Source organism: Zonotrichia leucophrys, chromosome 4A (genome assembly GCF_028769735.1).
Source record: "Zonotrichia leucophrys gambelii isolate GWCS_2022_RI chromosome 4A, RI_Zleu_2.0, whole genome shotgun sequence".
NCBI lineage: Eukaryota > Metazoa > Chordata > Aves > Passeriformes > Passerellidae > Zonotrichia > Zonotrichia leucophrys.
This window is the reverse complement of record NC_088174.1, coordinates 15,283,341-15,300,566: the sequence shown is the minus strand read 5'-3', so window position 1 is coordinate 15,300,566 and position 17,226 is coordinate 15,283,341. Positions and strand designations below refer to the sequence as shown.

Sequence of the window (17,226 nt, the reverse complement as noted above, 5' to 3'; positions counted from 1 at the left end):
TTTTTATCCCTAAGTGAGCTTTTAAAGCCTTGCTACAGCAGCACAAAGACGAGATGGGCAGATGCAATGAAGCTGAGGCAGGGACTCACCAAGGGCCTCTTCCCTCACACTTTGTACTCCGACATAACCACAACAGAGAGGTTCTGGCTGCTCCTCTTGCCTTCACACTGGGGCAAAGCACACAATAAACTGTTTAACAGGTTCACACTCTTTGTGTTTGACACCACATCCCTGTGCATGCACATCCCTGAGCTTGGCTGAGGTGCATATTTTAAATATCAGAATATGCAGGGTGGGATAGGGACTCGCACATTTCTGTCTCATATTCACACTAACATAGCACTGGCTGAAGATTTTGTCATGATGCTGTTCCATGACTGAATCTGTATACAGATGTTTGGTATTGGGATATCAGTGTCTAAAATGGTGAAAATGTTGCTCTGTTTTTGGAAATTGCTCCTTAGGACCTGACTGGAGAGGATTTCCACATTTTAGAGCCCACATGAGATCTCCCCAGGCTCTGTGTGGAGCAGCCCCTCCTCTGGAGCAGCGCTGGCAGGGACCCAGGGATACAAGGACACATTTTTATTGCATCAGGACAGTTGTTTTTCCTCCTGAGAGAGTGAGAGGCACAAACAGGACGTGCTTTGTACCCACGAGCATTCATCCCCACACAGGGAAGAGCTGTGCTGCTCTGGCTCTGAAAACGTGCTGAACTCTATTGCACAACAGATCAAAGGTGAAATGATGATAAACTAGAATAAACTCATCCTGAGGAACCAGCTCCACAATCAATCCTAGAGCTCAGCTTGCCTTGAATCCCCAAAGCCAGATTTGTACCTGTTCCCTTCCACGGGTGTTACCAGAGCTGGAAAAGCAGAATGGAACAAGCAAGGGCAGCATCCTCAAACTTTGCTTTTTGCAGTTTCCTTCCTGAGCTCTTCCAGGGGAAAGCTCTGCTGTCCTTGCTGTGGTTTGGGCTCAGGGTCACTAAGCTGGGGAAGGAGGGGAACAAAAGACACTGGCCTGATGATAATATTTTTATTTTTCTTTTCCTGGAAAAGTTGCTGGGTCAATGAACACAAAATTTACAGGATTCTTCTGGAATAATCTTGTTTAGGGTAGCTACAGATGACCAGAAAACTGGACAGGGAACATCAGTCTGTAATTGGCCTTTCTTAGGAATGTCCTGCTGGGAAGGACATGCAGGAAATGTGCAGGGATTTTTTAAAATTCATAAATAAGCTGTTGTTCATATGTTCAAGTGTGTGATTGATGATTTTCAGGGAAATTGAATAAATAAAGTAAGTATGGATGCTGTCAGGTGGCTGCAGGTGCACAAAAGGGACATCTGAGTGCTTGGATTTCATGTTACTGATACTGAACAAGCTGAATTTTGGCTGCAGATCCCATTTATTACTATACTATTGTTACTTTTATTTTTATTTTTATTCCTTTCCTATTAGGCTCAGTAAAACACTACTCTCAGCAACTTTACCATGCTGTAGAAAGATTTTTGAAGCGAATCTATATTAAGAAACTAATTATTTTGAACCCTTCATCTAATCAAAGTCCCTCAGAGGTTCTCATGCTGCTCCTGCAAGGACCTGCTGAGGGGTGGAATGGGCAGAACCTGCTGAACAGATGAAGGTGCTGAAGTGTCAGAAATATTCAGCTGCAAATTGCTCAGCAGGGATGTGATACCCCCAGCTGAAACCTGGGCACCAAATGAGATCTGATATCCCTACAGGCAGATTAGATGCTCTAGAAATAGGAGCATATAATATCCAGGTATATAATATTGAAATATTAATTTGAAACCCAAGACATGGGGCCCTGCTCCTCCTAAAACAGTGATTTGCTAATGTATTTTTGACGGTTTATTTCTCTACAAAAGACCATTTGAGGGGGATCTTGCTGATTTTTACATTTCAGTGACGTACTGTTGCCTTTTTTATTGAATGCCTGTTGCTTGTTTGGTTGTGAGACCTAGAGTAACAGAAATTCTGAATTTCCTTTCTCTGATATCTACATACATAATAATTTCCCTTTTCCAGCCTTTGACACAAATAACAATCCTAACTCCTTTAATTATTGCTTTCCTCTGAACTTCTCAAATCCCTGGGGATGCAGAACACTTGTTTGCAGCCTGTTATTATTTGGAGCAATGGGAGAAGTCAGATGCAGGAAAACAGCATCTGCCACAGGAGTTTCAGACACAAGTTCTTGTTGAGCACTCCAAGAACTTTCAAAACTCACTTCTCACTTGATTTCCTTTGTATTTAAATAAAATGATGGCACTGATGAAGTATGTACAGATCTAACCTCACAGAAGATTTGGTCACACCAGTGTCACCAGTACAGCCTGCAAATTGTTCCTACCACAACAAAAATAAAGTGACTCAGCCTGAACAATTCTATATTTAAAGCATAAATTCTCTGTCGACATCAACTCCTGTGACTTTGCTCCTCCATTTTCTCACGTGATTTTTATTTTCTGAAGGACAAGCATTCCTGGTACACACCCCAAAACATTTGTCTTTCATGGTTGAGTTCCAGACCCTTAAAAACAGACTTGCAATGGAAGTGCTGAGGTGCCAGCTGGCTGCAGTGGCACATTCACAATACCATACTCACTCTTCATTCACCTTTGGGAATGGGCACCTTTGGGGGACTGGGAATGGCATCTAATCAAGGACTGGAGCAGCACGGCATCCTGTACTTGTCTGTGCACTGCTTGACTTCTGAGCCAAAAAAATCAGCATGGAAAGTGTTTGAGCTGTGGGGTGCACCAGCTCGTTCCCTTGTTTGTGCTCATTTCATAGAAATTATTTGGCAATTAAGAACGGTTTGAGTCTTCCTTTGCTTTATCTAGAGGGCAGGGCTTATTGATAAGTCATGCAGCATGTTCAAATACAAACTGTCATTTAGGCAGCTTTCTAGCCTTTAAAAACACACTTTTGACAGCATCATCTAGTGTTTTGCAGCTCCTAAAATCGAAGGGTGAAGTGGGAATATTATTTTTTCACGCACGCTCCTTCTCCTGCCCCTGTCGGGCAGCGCTGCCGTGTTTCTCTCCGAACACACGCCGGCAAACAAAGGCGGCGGGGCCGGTTTGCTCTGAGCCCGGCGAGGCGGCTCCGGGGCCGGTTTGTTGTGAGCCCAGTGAAGCGGCTCGGGGGTCGGTTTACTCCGAACCCGGTGAGGCGGCTCGGGGCCGGTGTGTTGTGAGCACGGCTCCGCGGCCGGTTTGCTCTGAGCCCGGTGAGGCGGCTCCGCAGCCGCCCCAGCCGCTTCCCGCTGCCCACGGCCCCGCGGGGAGCGGGCTGTGCCTCCCCGCCGCCCGCGCTTCCTGTCCCCACGCCTCGCACATTGGAAAAAAACAAAACCGAACGAAACTTTTGGGTTTTTTTTTTTTTCCTCTTCTTTGTCAGCTCCGTGGGAGGAACAGCCTCGCTGTGCGGGGCGCGCAGCCGGTGCCCCTCAGCGCCGATCCTTGACAGTCCCCTCATCCCAACCCTTTTATCACCAATCCCTTGACCCCCGTCCCCTCAGCCGTGATCCCCCTCAGACTGTGCCCGCAGTTTCGTCTCAACTCCAATCCCCTCACTCCCGTCTCTCATCCCCAATCCCCCTCATCCTGCGTCCCTCACCCTCAATCCATCCGCCCCACTCCCCCTCAGACCTGTCCTTCACCCCCAACGCCTCAATTCCCAATCCCCTCATCCCCAACCCCTCCATTCCCAATCCCCTCATCTCCAACCCTTCCATTCCTAATCCCCTCATCCCCAACCCCTCCATCCCCAACCCCTCCATTCCCAATCCCCCTCAACGCGGCGGCGCCGCCGCCTGCCCGCAGCCCCGGTGACGTCACCACGCGTCATTCCCCCCCTCCCCATGCAGGGGATTCTCCGTCCCGCCCTGACGTCACCGCGGTGCGGCGCAGGCCCCGCCCCCGCGGGCCGCCATGTTGGGGGCGTGCGCGGGGCAGCGCAGCGCGGCGCCGCCCCCGCCGGCCGGCAGCGCCCGCACCCCGCGCTCCGCTCCGCGCCCCGCGCCCGGCCCCGCGCAGCCCCGCACGGCCCCCGGCAGCGGCCGAGCCGCCGCGGCCCCACAGCCGGGACATGGTGCCGTGCGCGCCGCTGGACGACGAGCCGCAGCCCTGCCACAAAATGGAGCTGTACGTGAGCGGCGCCGAGGTCAGTGCGGGGCGGAAGGGGGGGAACGGGCCGGGCCGGCTCCGCGCCCCGCCGGCACCTGCGCCCGGTCCGGCCTCCCGCGGCCCCTCCGCGCGGGGCTGCGCCGGCCTCGCCCCGCTGCCCCCTCAGCCCGCCCGCCGCGCCCCCGCCTCCCCGGCCCCCCGGCCTGCGCACGGCCGCGACCCGCGCCCGCCCTGCCCGGCCCTACCCGGCCCGGCCTCGGTCCCGGCCCGCGGCCCCCGCCCGCCCCCGCCGTCCCGCGGGCCCCGCCGCCGCCACCGCCGCGCAGCCCCGCGGGCGCCCCGGGCCCGGCCGTGCCCCCCGGGCGCGGGCCGTGACACGTGTGGAGGTAGCGGCACCGGGGAGGCCGGGGCTTTGTGTCGCCTCCCGGCCGCTTCGTGTCACAGGTGTCCCTCCCCACGCAGCATCCGAGGGGTTGGGAACTCACTTTTATGGCCGTAGCTGCTGCGAAAAGTTACTTTAAGTTCTGCGGGAAATTTGCTCGCGCTAATGTGGCTGCGCATCCAGGTAGGTTGTCACTACGGAGGTGCCTTTGCCTTCTCCTGGAATAACTATACATTAATTACTATAAACGCAACGAGCAGAGAGAACCAGGAGTGCCTGGCTGAGGTTTGGGTGCTTAAACGTTGAATAACTAACTCTGTGTTGGTTATCATAAATACAACGAGCAGAGAGAGAACCAGGAGTGCCCGGCTGAGGTTTGGGTGCTTAAACGTTGAATAACTCTGTGTTGGTTATCATAAACACAACGAGCAGAGAGAGAACCAGGAGTGCCCGGCTGAGGTTTGGGTGCTTAAACGTTGAATAACTAACTCTGTGTTGGTTATCATAAATACAACGAGCAGAGAGAGAACCAGGAGTGCCCGGCTGAGGTTTGGGTGCTTAAACGTTGAATAACTAACTCTGTGTTGGTTATCATAAACACAACGAGCAGAGAGAGAACCAGGAGTGCCCGGCTGAGGTTTGGGTGCTTAAACGCGTTAAAGAACGAGGAACGACTTCGAGGTATTGCTTAGTGCTCGAGGTGCTTCATCAGCAAGGAGCAAATGCAATTTAAAAGAAAATAAAAGGTAAAACTGGTTCTGTTGCAATGATTCCTGTGCCTCAGCAGAACGTGGTGCTCGAGTATTAAAACTCTGGCACTTTGAAATCAGCAGTGAAGGGTTGTGTATCAGGTATCGTCAGCTATGACAAATAAAAGATTACACCTAGGTCTGTTAGACACACAAAAGATGTTATCTAAACAAAGTTGCTTAAAACTGGTCAGACTTGCTTTCTGTGCACCAGACTCTTCTTATTGCAAGTGAAAAGGGTCTGTAGCAAAACCATCTCAAAGTACAAAATGTGCAAGAGTGAAAGGATGTTCCCTTAAAGGGTGTTGTGAAATTTATTTTCCCTGATAAAAATTCAAAGGGGAAAAACAAACCCCAAATTTCTTTGTGCTTTTAATATTTTGGGGATTTTTGGTACCATTGCCAAGTACTATAATTACTGGATATGCATCAGATATCAGAAAGTCAGCTGAAGTATTAAGGTTTATTTGTTCATATTGTTTTAAAAGCAGTTTGTTGTAATTGAGGTCTGAAACTTAGCGAAGGCCTGAGAACTTTCTTGGTCCTGTGGATCAGTTCTTGAGGAAATATTAGGAGATTATGGTGTATCAGTGGTAGAACAATCAGGAGTGGAGTGTTGCAGCTGGAGTGGGCTGTGCATCCCTGGCTGTTTTGTGGCTGGATGAGCTCCGGGCAGGGGTGTCCAGCAGAAAGGGCTCTGTGTGTGTGACATCTGAGGGCAACTGTTTGCAGCAGTCACTCTTTAAATTGTATTTCCCAAGGTCTGTGGAAAGCTCCTCCAGTTGTGCTCTGATTAAAAGGAGATAAAAAGGTGTTTGTTGTGTCCCTGTTGGGGTTGGCCAGCAGCACTTAGAGCCCGTTTGTGCCAAACCCGTTTCTTCAAGTTGAGTGTGAAGTTCCCAAGTGACAGGAACAAACACTTGTGTTGTCATAACCCTTTCCATAAGTGATCTCAGGGGTGTGCTGCACTTCTCACTTGATGGGTTTCTACATCCATGTGCCTTGGGGATTCAACAAAGGTGAATTTTATGTCAAAATGAATTCTGGTGTGGCCTTTCTCTTAAATTTTACAGAATTAAGTGTAGCTTGTAGTATTATTACAGCCTTGTATTGGCAGTCTGAGAGATCTCTGACCTTGGCCTTGCTGGAGCTGCAGTCAACAGAGCTACTGTGAAATAGGTTTTTATTTTGAAGATTAACTTGTGCCTTCTGGTGCTCTTGTCCATCAGCTGTGGCACAGGAGGAGAAATCCGAGGAATGGTTTTCTCAGAGACTCTGCATGTTGACTGAATTTAGGATTATGTTATTAGCAGTGAGTGCATTTCCAGTAGCACTTGTGTTGACTTGGAGTAAAAACACCTGGCAAGGAAAGGAGGTGAGCTTGAAAGTAGGAAACAAATTTTCATGCTTCAAGTGACAAGAGCAGCATGAACTTTTGGAAGAAATTATTGAAGGTCAGGATTGAATTATTTTGCCCTTTTTGGGGGGGTTCTTTGAAGTGCTGAGGATTTGGGGCTGTGCTGTTCATGTGTTTATATTCCTGTGACAGTGTCACTTGTGAAGCTGTTTTGTGACTCTGGGAATTCCTTAAGCCTAGGTAGGAAGGATCAATGTTGTGCTGTTAAAGCTTCAAATATTCAGTGACTTTCTTTTCCCCTGGATATTGGATTAATAAGTATTTCCATGGTAATAAAAATAGATATGAGGGTGTTGATCATAATCAACTGTTGTAGATTATGAAAATGTAATTACAGTCTACAAAGGAACAGGAAGGTAAACATTAACAATTTACTGACCAAGCTGAATGAAATACAGAAATAGTTGGATTTGGGCAGAATACAGAATTTTGGGCACTTTCTGCCCCTTGAACTGGGAGGATTGCACTTACCATGAGCTCTGTAATTGCTGTAAGCACATGGCTGTTTGCAAGACATGAATATTGTGAATTGCATAAATGCAACCTCCTTCTCAAATACTTACTTTTGCAATAAATACTTCAAGAACCAGTTGCTTAATTGCCTGATTGTGACAAGCAAGACAAGGCTGAAACAAAAAAGTGACTGCAAACTAAAGAAATCTGCTGGAAAACGGGGCTGCATTGAAAGTTGCTGCCCTCCAAAAGGATTTTTCATGAGCTGAGCTCTGCTGCTGTTGTGCATGAGCTGCTCCCTTTGCCAGTTGAGATAAATACATCTTTGATTTTGGCCAGTGTTTTCAGCCCCATCTCTGGAGCACGATCTGAGCCCGGTCTGTCAAAGGCCACTGAATTTTGTCAGTGTTAGGAGTTGCATAACTCCTTTGTGAGTAATTACTGGCAGTGACGTGGATGACTCAGCTCTACCTAGTTCAGTGCATCTCAGAATCTCCACAATGGCCTGGTGTTCTGGCAGGAGAGAAAGTAAAACATTGCCCCTCGTTTGATGCCTCAGCCATTGCTACAATGTACGGATTTTGTAAAGGTCTTGGAGAACAAGTTGCCTTTAAAAAAAAAGTGTGCGCGGTAATGCTCTTAAAGAGAAAACAATGAGTGTCTTTATGCCCTGAGAAGTGCTGCAATACAGTAATAATGCTGGGGGGGTTGTGTACCACCTCTGAAATTGGTTTTGGAAATCTGCTGTAGTATTCTGAGTCTCTGACCAGGTCCAGGAGTGTGTTGCAGGTAGCTCACCTTCCTTACTGCAGAATAACTTTGGAAACACTTCACAATAACCCTAAATCCAAAGAATGATGTGATTTGTTTACTCATCACAGTTAGAATTCTGCTATTTATGTAGTACTTCACTACATTAAGAATAATATGTGAGATAATTGCTTTCCTCAAGTATAAATCTCATCCTTTTCCAGAATTACCTGCCATTAAATATAATTTGGAGCCTGGCTGCTTTGTGCCCTTTGATTGTGGAGTTAAGGTTATGTACACAGGCAGGAATGAAAAGATCTCAAGTCCTGTGCTAATTCAGTGATCCCTGTGCTTGGGGTCAGCTTTGTGTCTTGTCAGAGCTGGGACTTGTTGGAGGCACACGTAATTCTCCCTTGATCTGATAATGGAAAGGATCAAAATGTTCTTTTAAAATCACTAATTATATGTTGCTGAAGGTTTGGTGTCCTGTCTGAATGTATGATTTATTTGCCACAGGAAAAGAACTTTGTAGCTCTCCCTAGTAACTGATTATGGGTTTCAGGTGTTTTAGGTTGCTTTATCTCCCTTTTTCTCTTGGTGTGTTCAAGAGTGTGAGGGAGTTCAGAGGCCTCTTCCCTTTGTGGGGGGAACTGAGGGAGTGGGGCTGGCCCAGAGTTTGTGTAGGTGGGGAGGGAATGTGCCCAGAACCCTCAAACTCCTCAGACCTATCTCAGGAAATCCTCAGTAGGCCAGTGTGTTGCTAATTAAATTAATGGTGCAAACTCTCTATAGATGTAATTAAGAATAAATGAGGAACAAATGTGGTCGTCCTGTCAGGATTTTTTTTTCAAACTCTTTTTGACATAATTGGGATTTCTGATGTAAGCTTCCACTCAAATATTTTGAAATAACTACTTGAAGGGTTCCTTCTGTTTGTGGGGAAGGAAACTGCTTATTCCTGTGTTGATGTGGGAGAACTGGGCTGCAGCTCTGGGAACACCCCATAACTTCCCAAAAGGAGCCCAGGGAAGGAGGAGCTGTGGAGGAGACAGGAGCTCTTGGTCACCCTTGGGTCGAATTTTACCTCTTTGAAGCCAGACAAGATTTTAGGTGAGTGGTTCTGAATATTGCTTTTTACTTCTAATTATAGTATGATGATAAAATTCCCAGTTCTGCTTTTTCTAGAATTTTTAAAATTCTGTTTGAATCCCTCAGCAAAGACATGTAAAACCAGGGCAGGATGCACCTGCTTTACATCTTCCACTGCTTTTCCTGGGATAAGGCATTTTTGCTGACCTTTTGCCTGGCTTCTTTCATCCAAAACCTGTAGACCCACCAAGTCCTAAGGAATTTACCATGTAAACACTGCAAACATCCTTAAAATGGGAGGGGGGAAGATGGTTCCAATCTCTGGTAATACTGGGAATACTCTGTTCTGCTGTTCTAATCAGAGGAAGAACATGTGCAATTGTCATTAAGCTGTTCCCAGCCCTTTGGATATTCTCCAAGGGAGCAGGGATGGTCCCAGCTTTGGGATCCATCTAATCCAGAGGCACATTGCTCCAAAGGGAGGAGAAATGATCCCAGCCTTGGGATCCATCTAATCCAGAGGCACATTGCTCCAAAGGGAGAAGGAATGATCCCAGCCTTGGGATCCATCTAATCCAGAGGCACATTGCTGCCAAGGGAGGAGAAATGATCCCAGCCTTGGGATGTGTTTAATCCAGAGGCACATTGCTCCCAAAGGAGTAGGGATGGTCCCAGCCATGGGATTATTTAATCCAGAGGCACATTGCTCCCAAGGGAGAAGGAATGATCCCAGCCATGAGATCCATCTAATCCAGAGGCACACTGCTTTTAGAATAACAGGGATGGTCCCAGCTATGGAATGTATTTAATCCAGAGGCACATTGCTTTTAGGATAACAGGGATGGTCCCAGCCATGGGATTATTTAATCCAGAGGCACATTGCTTTTAGAATAACAGGGATGGTCCCAGCCATGGGATTATTTAATCCAGAGGCACATTGCTTTTAGGATAACAGGGATGGTCCCAGCCATGGGATCCATTTAATCCAGAGGCACACTGCTCTTTTCATTCATCTTTTCGTGCCCACACTCTATGTTCTGAAGGATAGAGTGTTGTTTCTTCATGGTTTAATCTTAGGGCAATGATGGGATGGATAACATAAACAGTGGCATTACATATGGTAAGCACAAAGGCAGTGGCCACATTAGAAATAGGATCATAGGTGAAATTCACCATAGTCCACCAGGATTAAAACTTCGTTTCAAAATCAATTGCATTATCCCATTCAATTTTCTGAATTTCAGCTGGAAAATTACATTCACCCCTTTCCTATATGATCAGAGCTGCTGTTGCTTGTATCCATAACTGTGCTTGTATACAACTGAAAGCTAAAGACACATTATCTTGAACTATACTAAGTGCTTCTACTATCAATTTGTGGTCTTGGTCCACAAATAGAACAGGGATGTTCCCAGCTATGAATAACAGGGATGGTCCCAGCCATGGGATCCATCTAATCCAGAGGCACATTGCTGCCAGGATAACAGGGATGGTCCCAGCCATGGGATCCATCTAATCCAGAGGCACATTTTCCCCTTCTCCCTGCGAGGCAGCTCCCTCATCCTGCACCTCTGCAGAAGAGTCTGACCTGCCAGGTGCTCTGACCTAAACTTTGAGCTCATCTATTTACATAGTTCCTTTTGTTATTTTTTTACTAATCAACAACTTGGGGTACTTTGTGTCATTTCCACATTGTGTGTTTGGAAAGTGTCGTCAGTGTTTGCCTAAAAGCCTGAGTTCAGTTTGTGTTTTCATGGGAGTTAATATTTAAAATGCTCACTTGTAGGACTTGAGCAGCACTGAACAGCAGAATGATTGAAAGATGAAGGAATCTCCTTCACCATCACAGTATTGGCTTCTTTCACCTGTTCTTTTTATAGAGAGCTGTGCTCTTTAATTCTCAATAATAAATTGTGCATTTGTAGATATTTAGTAAGTAATGACTTAGAGGTTAAAATCGTTCTGTTCTATATGTTTGTGCATAAATATTCATGAATAAATCTCTGAAAGGAGCCTCACTTGGCTGTGGGAACTGCATTTTGTATCTGGTTTCCACAGAGGTGGGAAATAAGTATTAACTGTCACTTTTCTTTTTTGCCAGCTTCTGCTTATTGAAACTCAGCCAATTAAGTGACTGTACAAGGCAGTAATGATTTGATTTTTGTCATTGACTTTTTTTAGCTGAATTACTTAACAAGCCACCAGACTTTGGGTTCTATTCCAACAAGTTTGCAGATTTTTGTTCCTTGGCTTTCTTTAATGGACAGTGACCAGGATTCATAAACAAATATGGCAAAAGTGTAGTTGTGTGTATCAAGCAATAAAAGCAGATTCATGTCCTTGAACATCAAATTGTTTGGACTAGAAATTGGCAGGTGTCCCAGTCTGTATCAGTACAGAGAGACTGGACAGGAAAAAACAAACACAAACCAAGGAGCAACAGTGAAGGGGAAAAGTGTATGATAGGAAATTGTTAATTAAGATGATTACCTGCCATAAAAATCCAATAGCTTTAGTGCACTTGATTTGCCAGCAAGTTGAAAGTACATTAAATGGTGTTCTCAGCAACAACCTAGATGAAATAACACACTGATTTTGGGTTCACAACCCCTTTCCAGCCCCATTTTTTGTATCTGCATTGTTTTCAGTGTATCTATAGTTCTTCTGATTGGTGGTGTTGGCTCCAGAGCTTACATTTAAATAACAAAACTTGGGAAATGTTGCCCATCTTCATAGAAAGAAAAGGTGAAATGCACAATAAAATCACTTTGAATTGGAGTCCATGAAGGAACAATGTTATTACATTTCTGAGCATCAGCAGTAGAAACCCAGTTTAGTTCCAAAAAAGCTTTTTGGATAATTTTGGTGGGCATCACATTGGTTCACACTTGAATGTGATTTATGGTGTTGTGAAAAGAAATTGCATAGAATTGAGGATGGAGGTCAGAGCTGGGCTGAACTTTGGTGTCGCTTCTGGATTTATTCAGTTAATTTGTACAATAACAACCATAGTGAGTGTCTTGTCCCTCCCACTGTCTAATTTGTGAAAAGAAAATGCAAGAAAAGAAACAAGTTATGTAGCAAATGAGTAGCTTTGGTTTCTGGATCCAGGGTAATGCAGGGATGATTTTTGGCTGTTGGGGTGGCAACACATGAGAGATGAATGACAGGCATGGGCTGGAGGTGCATTGGTTAAACTCTATGGTAAATAGAAACTTGTGGAGTGAAAATAAATGAAGCTTTATGCTATTTCCTTAATCTGTTTTTCTGTTTTGTCTTTTTTTTTTTTTTTTCCCAGTGAGGATATAGTCCAAAAATAAGTGCCAGTATCTTGCTACAAAAACTGGAGATTTAATTTTATCAAAAGCATTAATTTGTGAATTAACTCTTGACAGCTCTGCTCCAAACTGGAGTCTGTGGCCGCAGTGGAAGTGGTTGAGGGTTTGTGTGGGTGACAGAGTCGTGGTGCAAACCTGTCCCTGCAGCCCCAGCTGTCCCTGCAGATTCTGCCTTTGGTTGTGAGCACAGGAATCTGGGGGGATTTCTCTGCAGTCCTGTGTTTTACATCTCCCATGCTGACAGCAACACCATATTCCAAAAAAAGTCATTTCCCAGCCGAAGAGTTTAATTGGTTCAACTTGGTTTTCAGAAAAAAAAAAGTTTGAATTTTCTTATGTCATTTCTAGTTACTTTTAACATGAGACCTGTGCCATATAAAGGTAGAGATGCTGAACAATTAATATATAAATAAATTAGCAATGATTACGAGCAAAATCCATAATGGCATTCATCCATTTTTGTCAAGTATTTCCAGTTTTTAATGGCTGCTTTGCATGTCTGAACAGAACATGTCCTTCATATTTCTGGGTTTTGGTTGGTTTTTTCAGTTTCAGCACTGAATTATTTGTAACTTAGAGAGTGCTTAAACTGAGTTTGGGTTTTTTTTCTCTGCAGCTGTGGGTTTGGTAATTTCAAAAAGGCTTGGAATCACTTTTGCATCTTTTCCCTTTAAACTGCAAATTAATTTTCCTTAGAAAACTCTAGGTTTCTGAAAAGCATCTGCAGCATAAGTTACATGCATAACTGAGGAATTCTGCATTAGTGTCATCTTGTAGGAGTGGTATCTAGCTTTTAAAGGAGTTTTAAATTAATCCCAATTAAATAACACTGGCATAATAATAATAATGATGGCATTTACAAAGGAAGATGCTAAATGATACATAAGGGAGATGCTAAATATAACTACTGAGTAGTAGTGTTTGTTTGAAACTACAGCTTTAAATTAGAGCAACTCCACCACCAGCTCTCACTTGTGTGCTCTGAAATGTAAATTGGTCGAATTTTGAACTCTTATTAATTTGAAATTGCTGGGTCTTAATGATGTTTTTCTTTTTCTTTATTTTTGTTTTTTTTTTTTTTCCCTGCAGTTAAATGGCCTTAAAATGGCAGATGAGCCTATGGAAGAAGGTGAACCATATTCCTACCATGTAAGTGTTTGATTCCTGCTCTCTTCAGGCACTCACACAGCAGAATTGCTGCATTCCCTGCTCTTTAATAACTTCTGAACTCATCATTTTATTTGACCAATATCTGAGGAGACTCTAAGTCTCAAGGATGGCTTTGGAAATTAGTACCTGGGTAGGGCCTGTGGTAAATGCCTTGTTTGGGAGCTCTGCTGCAGGAGACAGAGCTTCATGCAAAGGTTCCCTGTGCTGGAGGGACATTTGTGCATCCCTCACCCTCAGAAATGGCCAGGCCAGCCTGGGACCTGTCACACAGAGTGCTGAATGCTGCTCTTGCTGCAATCACTTGGTCTGCCTTGGTAGTTTTTGCTGTAGCTGCTGTACCTTCAGCTCAAAGGTATTTATTTCTGCTTTTTTAGAGCAGAATTAATGTGTACACCAGTGTGTTAATTGTGCTTTATGGAGAAATATCCCAGGTAAGCCCCTCTTGAGGTGGATTTTGCCCCTTGCCTGTTTAGGAGATGCTGAAGTTGGGTGTTGTGTGTGTGGCTAAACCTTGCACTAAACTTGAGCTCCCCTGTGTGTGGTGGAATGCCTGAGTGCCCATGGAAGCCCTGGCCAGCATTTCTCAGCTCACTCCTCCTTGTGTTTAGGGGCACAAAGGTTTCTGTTGCCCAGAGAGTCCCTGGCAGTGCCCAAGGCCAGGCTGGCCATTGGGGTTGACAATAAAATGGATTGGAAAGTTTTTTGACATGATGTAAATAAATCTTTTCCCAAGATTTTTTACTGTATCCTAGAGAATTGTGGGACCTCCCCTGAAGTAGCAAAGTTTGCACTTTAAGATATTCACACTGCTAACACCGAGTAAGCTGGAGCAGAACGTGAAACTGACTCCCATATTTTGACTTGCAATTTTCTTTTTTGGATTTATTGCCTTTTGGTAGGAACCCAACTAGATTTATTTAAGTAGTTTTACACTCATGTAGATATAAACACAAAGCACAGCACATCATTGCATATATAAAGAGAAATAGGTGAAGTACTTTTTGCAGGTTTGGAGCAGCCTGGAGCAGTGGAAAGTGTCCCTGCCATGGCAGGGTGGCACTGGGTGGGCTTTAAGGACCCAAACCAGTCTGGGATTGTGGCAAAATCGATTTTATCACCAGCTGTAACCACTGCATTGTGCTACAATAACAACATTTCTAAGGAAGGGATTTGGAAATGAAGTCTTGGCACAGACCCACGTGCTGCCTGGACATTTCCTGGTGTGGAGTGGGTAAATCAAGTGTCAGAGTGGTCTCACATGCAGCAAGGAAAGCAGCAGAGGATTGTCTGAGTTTTCTACTGCTCTAGAACAGGATGAGGAGGTTGCTGAGCTCTGGAGCCACATTCCAGTGACAAAGCCAGGACTGATCCCAGTGTTCCTTTGGCTCCCTGGCTCCTGGAGAACCTGCTGGGAGCAGGGAGGGGTTGAGTTCCCTCTGGTGCAAGGCCACGGGGTGGCAGCTGGTGCCTCAGCTTGGGAAGAAATTTCCTGCTCAAGCAGCAGAACACAAAATGAGAGAACCAGATTTGTAGTTCGTGGAGGCCAGAGTAGAAATGAAAATGAAAGTGGCTTGGAGCTGCTCAGCTCTGTGTGCTCACTCCTTGGTGGTGATGAAAAGGTCTCTCACACCTCAGTAATGCCAATTTTTAGTACCTTAATGGTATTTAAGTAAGTGAAATTATATAGACATCTTTTGTGAAGATAAAACACTTTATATAAAAAAAAAAACCTCATTTAATCCATCTCAAGTTAGTCTTTATTTGCATGGAAAACATTTCTCTCCTGAGTTCACATTTAGAAATCCTCTCAGTCTCCTCAGCAACCACGTGTGATGTCACAGGCTAATGGCTCGAGGTGGGTGATAAACACAGGAGAGGCTGAACTCTTAAAGAGCTTTTCTCATGCAAAGTTTCACGGTGTTAGGGAATACAAATTAGGATGGTGAAGAAAAAAGGCTTCTAAATAGAATATTTACATATTTCATAGCAAGAAGCAGCCATTAAGTCTGTTGTACAACTTGGTGTGTAATTAGACAACTTGCTGCTTTCATCTGTCATCAGATGGCTTCAAAATGCTGCTCTTCTTACCTGCCTTAAATTAGGCATGTGTTTAAAAAGTGAAGGAAAATGAAAAGATAGGTGTATCTGTGCTCTGAGAGCATAAATGACAGTCAGCAAGGGGCATGGATGAGGGGAGGTTGGGATTTTACAGTGTGTCATCAGGGTTTGTGACCAGTGAGGGAAATCAAGTGGCTTGGTTGTGAATTACAGAATTCACTTTGTTTTCCAGCAGTGCCTGGTGTTCATACCCACCTTGTGTGGGAAGCAGGCAGGACAAACAGGCCTTTCCCAGAAGGAGGATGAAATAAGGGAGGGGAGGGGAAGGGACTGGTGTGCAGCAGCAGCTGGACTGCAGTTTGGGAATACACCAAGATGTTTGTTTGGACTCTCTTTCCCCCTCTGGACAAGCAAAGCAATTAAGGCAGAAGCAATTAATGCAGTGTGATGATTGCTTCTTTTTTTTTCTTTAATTACTGCAGCATGTACAAATTCAGATGAGCAGATATCTACTCTGAATTTCTGTGTAAAACCAGAATTTCATCCAGGTGTATGAACTGTGACAAAGCTGATTGATTGGAAGTTTTAATGCTCAGCTGTGGGCAGTAAGTTCACCTGACTACAGAATGATGTTGTTTCCAAAACTGTTTCATCAGTGCCCAGGCCCTTCCCTGGTGCTGTTTGCCCTTCTCATCAGGGGCTGTAACTCACAGGAGGTTGGTGGGGAGGTTTTCTGGTCTCTGCTAAGAGAAGCTTTCAAAATGAGGCTTGAAGAGAGGACAGGAGACAGCTGATCATCATTTGATCCCCCAAAAGTGAAGTCATGCAAATCAGATGGGATTTTCACTTGTGATTTTGTTGTGTACAAGAATTTTATTGATTTTCTTACTGGGGCTGAGGGTGTTGCTCCTTTTCCACCTGCAAGCTGAGGTTGCTGTTGTGGGCCTCAGGTTTTAATTCCAAGGGTGCTTCTTTTGACACCTTGCTTGTTTTGGCTCTCAGAAACTTCTCTTACACCACAAAAGCTGCAATCCATCATGGGATTTGTGTCATCAGGAACGTTTGTCTTTTCACAACTGGGGCTGCTGTGCCCTGCTTTGCTGAAGGTGAGAGGCACCTGAGGCAGCCAGGAGAACATGAAATCACTCACCTAGCTCAGAATGAACCTCAGCTGTCTGAAGGAGGTCCCCACACAGGATAATCTTCCCAGGAGCTCTGCACCCCAGAGCTGTTTCTTCTCTTGGATGCAAGAATTCTGAGTCCTTAAGATGACTCATCTTCTTATTTATGGTCTTCAAATGCTGCCTGTTCCTCCAGCTACAAATGGATGACCAGAGTTATTATTTGCTGCTGTGAAAAGCAATAATTACCCCAAATGATGAAATTCAATTTGGCTTTCATTAAGACTTATTTCAGGAAGGGGGAAAGATGAGAAGAGTAATCACTGGGAAAACTAAAGCTGCTAAGCAGAGGTGAAGCTCAGAAGTCTTGGTTTAAAATTCTGGGCTTTTATTCCTTTCATGTAAAATAATCCAGCTTTTCTGTAGTTGAAATATTTATGGCAAAAGGAAATGAACATTCTTTGAGAATTTTTCTTCAGTTTAGAAATTTTAGATGAATCTGTTTCAGAAAAGATAGATGGGAAAATTCTTCATTTG

At 44.8% G+C, this 17,226-nt stretch overlaps 1 protein-coding gene across 2 annotated transcripts in view; it reads left to right on the top strand.

Moving 5' to 3' along the window:
• The first annotated feature begins 4,032 nt into the window (after positions 1 to 4,032).
• The window catches only part of RPS6KA6 (ribosomal protein S6 kinase A6), a 40,508-nt gene continuing 27,314 nt past the window's right edge, over positions 4,033 to 17,226 (top strand). For both annotated transcript variants that reach the window (XM_064712698.1, XM_064712697.1), the window contains exons 1-2: positions 4,033 to 4,199; positions 13,430 to 13,489. In XM_064712698.1, coding sequence (XP_064568768.1) covers positions 4,125 to 4,199; positions 13,430 to 13,489 — 135 coding nt within the window. In that variant the 5' untranslated portion in view covers positions 4,033 to 4,124. The remainder of the gene's footprint in view (positions 4,200 to 13,429; positions 13,490 to 17,226) is intronic.